The sequence below is a fragment of the Bombina bombina genome, chromosome 6 (assembly GCF_027579735.1).
Source record: "Bombina bombina isolate aBomBom1 chromosome 6, aBomBom1.pri, whole genome shotgun sequence".
Classification (NCBI taxonomy): domain Eukaryota; kingdom Metazoa; phylum Chordata; class Amphibia; order Anura; family Bombinatoridae; genus Bombina; species Bombina bombina.
Window position 1 is genome coordinate 991,682,294 of NC_069504.1, and position 12,065 is coordinate 991,694,358.

At 36.8% G+C, this 12,065-nt stretch overlaps 1 protein-coding gene across 1 annotated transcript; it reads left to right on the forward strand.

Annotated features, from left to right (window-relative positions):
• The first annotated feature begins 585 nt into the window (after positions 1-585).
• Positions 586-11,713, forward strand: LOC128664848 (ganglioside GM2 activator-like). Its single transcript, XM_053719650.1, has 4 exons — positions 586-657; positions 3,375-3,527; positions 10,784-10,966; positions 11,543-11,713. Exons 1-4 carry the CDS (start codon positions 586-588, stop codon positions 11,711-11,713), a joined length of 579 nt encoding a protein of 192 aa, XP_053575625.1.
• Positions 11,714-12,065: the final 352 nt, after the last annotated feature.

Below are 12,065 nucleotides of genomic sequence, written 5' to 3' on the forward strand. Positions count from 1 at the left end.
CGCTACTGCCATAGACACAAGCACACTCCTCAGCTTCTATCAGGCTACTTAGGTGTACTCTAAACAATGGATATCAACTGAACAAAACACATTTGATAATATAAGAAAATGGGAAAGTTGTTTAAAATGGCATTCTCTATCTAAATCATTAAAGTTTAATTTTTACTTTACTGTCCCTTTAAATATTGAGAATTGATGATCAGGAATATAGAACCATTTTTCATCAAACAGACAATGTAAAAAAATACTTTTGCTAAACAATGAAAATGTCTAATTGTGATCACAGTGTGCAGAGGTAAAGTTATCTATATTGCTAGCTGATGTTGTGGGGAGTTATTACTGTCATATGATTCATTGGTTGACATAAATAGTTAATGTTATTGGCTGAGATCCTTAGGAAGAATTGATGCTGTAACCATTGGTTTTACTTTTTGATTACTCTTCCCTGTATTTGACAATTTTTGTTGTATTTATTTTTGCCAGACTCTTATCTACTGATAAGGAGCTGCACTGTTTGCAGTCAGTGGAGAACTATATAAGGAAGGCAGAGTAGTATAGGAATAATTCATTGGTTTTGCTGTCACCATGGCTCACACTATATGCATCCTGCTTGCTTGTGCCTTATTGGGACATTTTACTTCTGAAGCAACAATTACGGTAAATGACTGCTGAGCAATTGTGTGGCATAATGCATGAATCAGTAAGATGCATGATCATCTGTGTGACATAATGTGTGTACCAGTGAGCTGCATGTCATCTGTGTGACATAATGTGTGTACAAGTGTACTGAATGTCATCTGTGTGACATAATGTGTGTACCAGTGTACTGCATGTCATCTGTGTGACATAATGTGTGCTGCATGTCATCTGTGTGACATAATGTGTGTACTAGTGAGCTGCATGTCATCTGTGTGACATAATGTGTGTACAAGTGTACTGAATGTCATCTGTGTGACATAATGTGTGTACCAGTGTACTGCATGTCATCTCTGTGATATAATGTGTGTACCAGTGAGCTGCATAACATCTGTGTGACATAATGTGTGTACCAGTGAGCTGCATAACATCTGTGTGACATAATGTGTGTACCAGTGAGCTGCATGTCATCTGTGTGACATAATGTGTGTACCAGTGAGCTGCATAACATCTGTGTGACATAATGTGTGTACCAGTGAGCTGCATAACATCTGTGTGACATAATGTGTGTACCAGTGAGCTGCATAACATCTGTGTGACATAATGTGTGTACCAGTGAGCTGCATAACATCTGTGTGACATAATGTGTATACCAGTGTGCTGCATGCCATCTGTGTGACATAATGTGTGTACCAGTGAGCTGCATAACATCTGTGTGACATAATGTGTATGCCAGTGTGCTGCATGCCATCTGTGTGACATAATGTGTGTACCAGTGAGCTGCATAACATCTGTGTGACATAATGTGTGTACCAGTGAGCTGCATGCCATCTATGTGACATAATGTGTATACCAGTGTGCTGCATGCCATCTATGTGACATAATGTGTCTACCAGTGTGCTGCATGCCATCTGTGTGACATAATATGTGTACCAGTGTGCTGCATGTCATCTGTGTGACATAATATGTGTACCAGTTTCCTGCATGCCATTTGTGTGCCATAATGTGTATACCAGTGAGCTGAATGCCATCTATGTGACATAATGTGTGTACCAGTGTGCTGCATGTCATCTGTGTGACATAATGTGTGTGCCAGTGTGTCTCATGTTGTCTGTGTGACATACTGTGTGTACCAGAATGCTGCATGCCATTTGTGTGATATAATTTTATATGGTATGGTCAATTGGACATATATATGATGTTAAATGTAATATATCATTTTGTTGCATTTATATTAGTGCTGCATAATGCATATACTGATTTGCTGCAAGTGTATCTATTTCATTGTTTCATAATTTTGTGTAGCCTTTATACAATGAGTGTATTAGTGTGCTGCCAGGGAATATGAGCTGGACAGATAGCTCAGCATGCCAATGCGCTGTGGTTGAACTCTGTAGCAACACAAAGGTTGCAGGTTCGATCCCAGGCGAGGTCCACTCAGCCTTTCATCCTTCCAAGGTCAATAAAATAAGCAGCACCTTGAGACCCTTACGGGTGATTAGCTGTGCTTTACAAGTACTCAATACATACTATCTATGTATCAGCATGAAGATCTCTGTTAAAAAAAAATATTGCTTTCGTGAAAGTGATAGTTGCGCGCTTCCATAGGCTCCAATGGGAGCCTCGTTCTCATGCCATGAGACACAGGCATGAGAACTAGCTATTAAGTCCAGCAGCGATGGTACCAAATTGTAAATATGTATATTAACACATAAATATATATGTATATTCATATATATTTACTGGGAACACACAGTTCCCATAGACCGCAATGTAAAGGCACTTTTCACGCCATACCTGCCACTTTTAACCCCATATAACTGATATTTGCAGTTACTTTATTAAAAAAAATAAAGATTCAACTATCATTATTTTTAATAAAATATATTAAAAATGATTTGGTAGACATTTGTACAATTAACCAGAGAGCCTAAGGTGCTTGTACCATCTGGAAATGACTCAATTTGGTAATTTCTGACATAATACAAGCCCTACTGGTGCTCTGAGTATTTAAATGCTGATGCAGTGAGAATATATAGCTATGCTTCACATGCATGTGCAGATAAAAATGTTAAAGGAATAGTCTAGTCAAAATTAAAGTCTCGTGATTCAGATAGAGCATACAATTTTAGGCAACTTTCTTATTTACTTCTATTATCAATTTTTCTTTTTTTTCTTCGTTCTCTTGGTATCTTTATTTTAAAAAGCAGGAATGTAAGCATAGGAGCCGGCCCATTATTGGTTCAGCACCTGGGTAGCACTTTCTGATTGGTGTCTTAATGTAGCCACCAATCAGCAAGCGCTATCCAGGTGCTGATCCAAAAAATTGTCAGCTCCTAAGCTTACATTAAAATAAAGATACAAATAGAACAAATAAAATTTCATTATAGGAGTAAATTAGAAAGTTGCTTAAAATTGCATGCTCTATTGGAATCATGAAAGTTTAATTTTGACTAGATTATTCCTTTAACATTTTCCACTATTCGCAATCTATTGAAGTATATGGAGCCTATCTATCAAGCTCCATATGCCCCATGTTTCTGGCGAGCAGCCTACCCAACATGCGCAAGAAAACTCCATCTAGTGGAGTTAATGTGCGAGCGGGAGCGCAACATACTGCTCCACTCGTAATCTAGCCCTTGATTGTCAAATGTAATTATGTGAAATTAAATCATTCTACACTATAAAATCTAGCAAATTATGGACATTTTCTTGTTTACTAACCTTTTGATATGCAGATCAATAGTATCACTTGGGCCAACTGTGAGGGAGAAAGCCTCCCTGGGAAAATTAAAAGTCTCTCTGTTAGCCCAGATCCTGTTTCCATACCAGGCGATGTGACCATCTCTACAGTCCTTGACACTACTGTACCACTGGCTTCTCCACTCCAGGTGAGTCAGACAAGGGGACTTATTTCCCATACAATGATCACTTCATATGTAGAGTATAAACAGTCTATGGCACAGATCCGCTTTGGTGTGTTACAATTTTGCAAACCATAAACAAAATATGGATGTAAAATAACCTCTGTGTTGTCTAGAACAGTAGGGGGTAGAGGAAGAAGAGTGTGAACTAAGCATGTTAGAAACTTCAGATTTGGCATCCATTTGCTAAAAGAATGACGAATAATATAGCTCCAGACAGCAGCATTCAGCTATTTTCAAAGCTGGATATATCATTGTGAAAGTGCAACACACAAAGATCTCTTGGTATCCTTTGTTTAAAAGTATACCTAGGTAGGCACTGGAGCAGCAATGCACTACCGGGAGCTAGCTGCTGATTGGTGGCTGCACATTTATGCCAACTGTCATTGGTTCACCAGATGTGTTCAGCTAGCTCCCTGTAGCTTCTACAAAGTATACCAAGAGAATGAAGCAAAAACAGAAGTAAATTGAAAAGCTGTTTAAAAATGTATGTTCTACCTGAACCATGAAAGAAAAACGTTGTGTTTTTTTATGTCCCTTTAACAGAATGTCTTCCACTGTTTGTCCCATCCCGTACTAAACATCTAGAGTTTTTGCATTGGCACTAGTAGAAGCTCTAAAAGGAACATACTACTAGAATTAATATCTGGTTTAATTGTTAAAAGACAAATACAACCCATATGTGCGCTAGGGTAGGACCATTTGAATGAATTGTGTAGTGTCACAACAGTTTTGCAAATGTATATGCAAATGGTGTGTGAAGAAGATAATCATATAAATAGCAATATCACATAAAGATTTAACAAAAGTTACCAAATTACCTGAATTATTGTTAAATGTATTCTTAAGGGACATGAAACCTTATTTTTTCTTTCATGATTCATGATACCGATATCGAGGCCCATTTATCAAACTCCAAATGGAGCTTGAGGGCCCGTGTTTCTGGCGAGTCTTCAGACTCGCCAGAAACAGCTGTTATGAAGCAGCGGTCTAAAGACTCTGAGCAGGCGGACAGGAATCACAACAATTCAACCCGATTGAGTACAATCGGGTTGATTAATACCTCCCTGCTGGCGGCCCATTGGCCGCGAATCTGCAGGGGGTGGCATTGCACCAGCAGCTCTTGTGAGCTGCTGGTGCAATGCTGAATACGGAGAGCATATTGCTCTCCGGATTCAGCGAGGTCTTGCGGACCTGATCCGCACTGTCGGATCAGGTCCGCAATACCTTTGATAATTCGGCCTCAATTAATACAATTTTAAACAACCTTTCAATTTAATTCTATTATTTAATTTGACTAATTCTCTTAGTATCCCTTGTTGAAGTAGCAATATGCTACTGGGAGCTTGGAGTAACGCATTGTACGAGCCAATAGCATGAGGCATATACATGCAGCCACCAATCAGCAGCCCTTGAGACTACCTAGGTATCCTTTTCAACAAAAGAACAAAACAAATTAGATAATAGAAGCAAATTGGAAAGATCTCTAAAATGACAAGCTCTATCTAAAGCATGAAAGAAAAAAATAGAGATTCATGTCCCTTTAAATAGTATTCAGTGATTGCAATATTTTGATCAAATAAAACTAGTTGGTGATGATGGACTCGGAAATGCAATTTGTTACTACCATGCATACATAAGAGTAGTAATAACACATGTTAAAATGTTTTATGTGGTTTTTTTTATGAAAAGGGTTAGTCTAGTAAAATTAAACTTTCATGATTCAGATAGAGCATGCAATTTTAAACAACTTTCCAATTTAGTTTTATCTTCAAATTTGCTTTGTTCCCTTGGTATTCTTTGTTGAAAGCAAAACCTAGGTAGGCTCATATACTAATCTCTAAGCCCTTGAAGGCCGCCTCTTATCTCAGTGCATTTTTACAGTTTTTCAAGGTAAGACAGTGCTAGTTCATGTGTGCTATATTGATAACACTTTGCTCACTCCTGTAGCGTAATTATTGAATCAGCACTGATTGGCTAAAATGCAAGTCTGTCTAAAGAACTGATAAGGGGCAGTCTCCAGAGGCTTAGAAACAAGGTAATCACTGAGGTAAAAAGTGAATTAATATAACAATGTTGATTATGCAAAACAGGGGAATGGGTAATAAAGGGATCTATCTTTTTTAACAATAAAAATTCTTTAGAGACTATCCCTTTAAAGGGACAGCCTACACTAAAATTGTTATTGTATAAAAAGATAGAAAACGCCTTTAGTACCCATTCCCCAGCTTTGCACAACCAACATTGTTATATTAATAAACTTTATAGCATTTAAACGTCTACATTTCTGTCACTGCAGACAGCCTCTTATCACATGCATTTTTATTAGTTTTTCACAACAAAACACTGCTAATTCATGTGTGCCATATAGATAACATTGTGCACACTCCTGTGGAGTCAATAGATAATAAATAAATAGCCTGCCCCTGAGATAAGGGGGCTGTTCGCATAGATGTAGATACAAGGTAATCACAGATGTAAAAAGTATAATATAACTGTGTTGGCTGCACAAAACTGGGGAATGGGTAATAAAAGGATTATCTATTTTATTAAACTTTCAGGTAGATTACGAGTTTTGCGTTATGGCTTTTAACGCTGAAAAAATGGCAATTTCAGAGTAAAGGCAGTAGCGCACTATTATGAGTCGGTATACCGCAAGCATTTTAGCCTGTAACGCAACGTCATATCCGCAGTCCAAAAAATGACGTTTTTGTGTGGGATTTTCATAGCGCCGGTATTACAGGTTGCGCGGTGAGGCTAAAATGCTTGCGTTACAGCCTATACCAACACGATCCATACCGCCATCTGAGAGCAGTAGTTATGAGTTTTGTGTAATAAAAATGTTTCACAAAACTCATAACTACACCCATAAACTACCTATTAACCCCTAAACCGCCGCCCTCCTGCATTGCAAACACTATATTAAACTTAATAACCCCTAATCCGCCACCCACCCGCATCTCAACTATTAAATAAATTTATTAACCCCTAATCTGCCGCCATGACACTATAATCCGGCCTCCCACATCGCCACCACTAAATAAACCTATTGTCCCCTAAACCTCTGGCCTCCCACATCTCTGCAACTAAATAAACCTATTAACCCCTAAAACGCCGGCCCCCCACATTGCAAAACACTAAATTAAACTATTACCACTAAACATAACACCCCCCTAATTTTAGATTAAAATTACAATATAACTATTTAAATAAATAAAAACTTACCTGTGAATAAAAAATAAACCTAACATTAAACTATAAATTGACCTAACCTTAATATTCTAATAAAAATAAAAAAACTACCAATTAAAAAATCTAAATTACAAATTTAAAAAAACGTAACACTACGAGAAAAATTAAAAAATCTAAAATTACAAAAAATAATAAACACTAAATTACGGAAAATAAAAACCACTAAGCTTACAAAAAATAATAAACTAAATTATCAAAAATAAAAAACAATTACACCTAATCTAATATCCCTATGAAAATTAAAAAGCCCCCCAAAATAAAAACACCCGCTAGCCTACAATAAATTACCAATAGCCCTTAAAAGGGCCTTTTGTAGGGCATTGCCCTAAGTTAAACAGCTCTTTTACCTGTAAAAAATACAAAGTCCCCCAACAGTAAAACCCACCACCGAACCAATACCCCAAAATAAAAAATCTAACTCTAAAAAAACCTAAGCTACCCATTGCCCCTAAAGGGGCATTTGTATGGGCCTTGCCCTTAAAAGGGCATTCAGCTCTTTTTCATTGCCCTGAAAAGGGCATTTAGCTCTTTTACAAATTGCCCAAACCCTAATCTGAAAAAAAAACAAATACCTAACACTAACCCCAGAATATCTACTCATGGTTCCTGAAGTCCGGACATCTATCTCCATCCAGGCGGCGAAGTCTTCATCCAGGCGGTGACATCTTCATCCATCGCGGGAGCGTTTTCTATTCTCATCCCGGTGGAGCGGAGAAGACATCCAGCGTGGACCGTCCTCTTCATACAGTCCCCGCCGTACACTGAAGCTTCATCAAATTCAAATCAGTCAATAGGATGAGAGCTTCTGAAATCCTATTGGCTGTTCAAATCAGCCAATATGAGTTCAGTAGCTCTCATTCTATTGGCTGTTTTGAACAGCCAATAAGATTTCAGAAGCTCTCATCCGATTGGCTGATTTGAATTTGAAGAATCAAATCAGCCAATAGGAATGCAAGGTACGCCATTTTGAAACGGCTACCTTGCATTGAAGCTTCAGTGTAGGGCGGGGACCATATGAAGAAGATGCTCCACGCTGAATGTCTTCGTTGCTCCGCGCCACCGGGATGAAGATAAAAGACGCCCCCGTGATTGATAATGATGTCGCCGCCTGGATGAAGACTTCTCGCCACCTGGATGGAGATGGATTTCCAGACTTCAGGAACCATGAGTAGATATTCTGGGGTTAGTGTTAGGTATTTTTTTTTTCTGAGTGTTTTTTTTTCAGATAAGGGTTTGGGCAATTTGAAAAAGAGCTAAATGCGCTTTTAAGGGCATGAAAAAAAATGGGTAGCTTAGGTTTTTTAGAGTTAGGTTTTTTTATTTTGGAAGGTTAGTTGGGTGGTGAGTTTTACTGTTGGGGGGACTTTGTATTTTTTACAGGTAAAAGAGCTGTTTAACTTAGGGCAATGCCCTACAAAAGGGCCTTTAAGGGTTATTGGTAGTTTATTGTAGGCTAGGGGGTGTTTTTATTTTTGGGGGGCTTTTTTTATAGGGCTATTAGATTAGGTGTAATTGTTTTTATTTTTGATAATTTTCGTTATTATTTTTTGTAAGCTTAGTGATTTTTAGTTTTCGTATTTTAGTGTTTATTATTTTTTGTAATTTTAGATTTTTTAATTTTTCTTGTAGTGTGAGGTTTTTTCAATTTGAAATTTAGATTTTTAAATTGGTAGTATTTTTTATTTTATTAGAATAGAAAGGTTAGGTTAATTTATAGTTTAATGTTAGGTTTATTTTTATTGAAATATTTAGTTATATTGTAATTTTAATTTAAAGTTAGGGGGTGTTAGGTTTAGGGGTTAATAGTTTAATTTAGTGTTTTGCGATGTGGGGGGCCGGCGGTTTAGGGGTTAATAGGTTTATTTAGTTGCGGAGATGTGGGAGGCCGGAGGTTTAGTGGTTAATAGTTTTATTTAGTGGCGGCGATGGCGGGGAGTAGCGGAATAGGGGTTAATAACTTTTATTAGTGTTGGCGATGTCGGGAGCAGCAGATTAGGGGTTAATAACTTTATTTAGGTGTCGGCGATGTCGGGCGGAAGATTAGGGTTGTTTAGACTTGGGGTTTATGTTAGGGTGTTAGGTTTAAACGTAACTTTTTTTTCCCCATAGACATCAATGGGGCTACGTTACGGGTATTTTTCATTCCGTGATCGCAGGTGTTTGTTTTTGTCTATGGGGGAAAGCGTGCATGAGCACGTCAAAGCAGCCCTTGGCTTTTGTGCGGTATGGAGCTTAACGCCACCATATCACACGCACAAGGAGGCTTTTCAGTTACTCGTAATGGCAGCGCTATGGAGAGTGAAATAATGCAATTTTTTTGGCGTTAGTTTAGCACCATGTTTAGCGCAAAACTCGTAACCTAGGTGAATGTGCGCAACATATTCTGTGGGACAGATTGCTCACCAACTAAATAGGACAACTCCTCTATTGGTGGATGATGGCATTTCATAACAAATGCAAAGTCCTCATGCCCTCAGCACTGCTTGTTTGTGGCACTCCAATAGTGAGTAAAAAGATCTTCATATAATGCAATCTAATAGAATTTTTTAGTGAGTTATAGTTCTCATCAATCATGTTACCTGAATTTTAATTTAAAATGGTGCTTACTACTGACCTCTAACAGCCCACTTATAGTCTATTCTGGAATTATTTATGCAAAGAAGAAACAGACCACTCAATGCAGTAGAATTGTATAATTAACAAGTGCAGAACAAAAAGATAACGATTTAACACCTACTCTGAATTTCAAATAAGCAGTAAAAAAAATCCTGACAAATTAATTTTTTCTCCTATTTTCCGGCCCCCTGTATCATGTGACAGACATCAGCCAAACACAGACTAGTAGCTATACAGTTGTATTTTAGATGGCTCATGTATATTTTAATCTGTTACAAAGATTTAGCACACACTTTTATAGAGTGTGGTAAACTGTTTGTTTTCCAATTCAAGGTTACTTCAATCCATCATAAAAACAGGTTTTTAAATTACTTTGCTCTGTGTTAACTTGTCCAATAATTTGCACTGACAGGACTCACCAGCAGAATTCCCATATATTAGAAAACTCTTTTCACACAACGTTTAAGCATTTAAGCATTTTTTAAGAAGTATTTTCCAAAAGTTTTTATTTCTTAAAAATCTGCCAACAAAACATTGACAGTTCGTATAATTTGTTTAGAAGGGCTGTCAGTCCCATGCATGTTTAATTTACATTTATAGTCTCATAAAAATGCTAAAATATTTAACAAACCACACTTAAATTCTGAAATTCTCACAAAGCAAATATCACTTGGGGTATAACACGCTCATAAGGGCACACAATTTAGACAACATGTCTCACATTGATGAAATTGTATCCTTAAAATATTATTTTCAGCTTTTGCACAGTATTAAACCATGTGTTCCTCATATATATATATATTTATTTTGATTATTAAATATATATATATAAATATATATATATATATATATATATATATATATATATAATATATAAAATAGATATCTATACCTATATATCTATAGGAATAGATATACAGGTATATGTATATACACATATATATATAGAAATATACATTTACAATATAAATTACATTATCTTGTATGTGAAAAACATTGGAATGTAAATTATGGTCAGTACATATAGAGTAAAACACATAAATACATATTTAAACACATTATACATATATATGTGCATACATACACATATTTAGATATGTATAGGTATGTATATAAAATAACCCTCTGCAGTACACACCTTGTCATGTACCAGACATCCTCAAACTTGGCCCTCCAGAGGTTTTGGAACTACATTTCCCATAATGCTCATCCAGCTGATATGCTGCCTGAGCATCATGGGAAATGTAGTTCCAAAACCTCTGGAGGGCCAAGTTTGAGGATGTCTGCCATATAACATATATATATTTTACCCTCTCTATATGTAATTATATATCTTGTTTTCTACCCATTCTTAGATTGTCATTAATGCAGAAAAGGAGCTGCTGGGTGAATGGATAACTGTGCCCTGTGTGGATAAAATTGGGAGCTGCACTTACAATAACGTCTGCGACTTGCTGAATCTGGTGTTTCCACCAGGAAAGGAATGTCCTGCACTTCTGCGTTCCTATGGACTCCCCTGCCATTGCCCATTCAAAGCAGTAAGTAAACAAATCCTGATCAAAAAGAAGCACTTTTATATTATTTTTCGACCCAAAAGTGCATTAGCTACCATCAAATATGTGTGTCATCTGGTGTAGTGAAGATGAGGTTAGAACAGGAATGTCCAACCTTTTCAAATAAGCAACCTCATTATTTGTTTTCCACAGGAAGGGCCAAGTGTATATATTTATTAGTTTGTTCAATAGGGTAAGCGGGAAGGGAGAGAGAGCGAAAAGAGAGAGAGAATATACACTGGATCTACAAATCTATAACACCATGGGTTTTACAAATGATTACCCATGGTTGGGGTGGTAAGGGGTTGGGAAAAAAGCAATAGACGATTGTGTTGTGACCCTGGACCTTAGGCTGAATAAGAGTGGGTTACAAACAACTGAAACAGAGCAAAAAAGGTAGAAAAAAGAATTAACATTGAATGCATAAATAAAATAAATCTTTGATCACATTATTTTTTATTATATTGACTGTTATGGTAGGACTACATCTACAATAGATAGTTATTTTCTGTTTATTTGAAAAACGTTATTTTTATTAACATAAAGTTTCCTTTTTCATAGGGATCCTACTCACTGCCAGACACCACTCTCAAAATACCAAATATCTCCCTCCCATCCTGGCTCGCCACTGGTAGTTATAAAGTAACTGGAATCCTGAAGGCTGGAGACAAAGAGATTGGTTGTGCCAAGTTCACCTTTTCTCTGGATGAGTCCTCCTCATGGTGGTGGTGAAAAATTTATAACAGGACTGAAAGAAATTGAAAAGGAGACAGATTATTCTTTAAAATTATTAACTACCCAAACCTAAATGCCAAAAAGTGGTATTTTCTTGTTGCCGATTTATTTACATTACTTTGTAGTATATAGACTCATGCACTTGTCATGTGCTGATAGAGGAACAGACCTATGTGTGACTTTCCTGACCATCATATGTTGAAGCCTTCTGAACAAAAACATAATTTAATATTTTATTGCACCCACTCATTTTTAACAATAGTTTTTAACTGATACCCTTAGCTAAAAGCCAGTTTTAGAATATTTTGGGCTTACAGAAGTGAGGTTGTGCTATGATTTCATTTCTTCC

Bases quoted from the DNA above. Each gene is read 5' to 3' on its own strand.
- LOC128664848 (XM_053719650.1), top strand. From the start codon at position 586: ATGGCTCACACTATATGCATCCTGCTTGCTTGTGCCTTATTGGGACAT. The intron at 658-3,374 runs GTAAATGACTGC...TTTGATATGCAG, and splicing joins CTTCTGAAGCAACAATTACG to ATCAATAGTATCACTTGGGC. The intron at 3,528-10,783 runs GTGAGTCAGACA...ACCCATTCTTAG, and splicing joins CACTGGCTTCTCCACTCCAG to ATTGTCATTAATGCAGAAAA.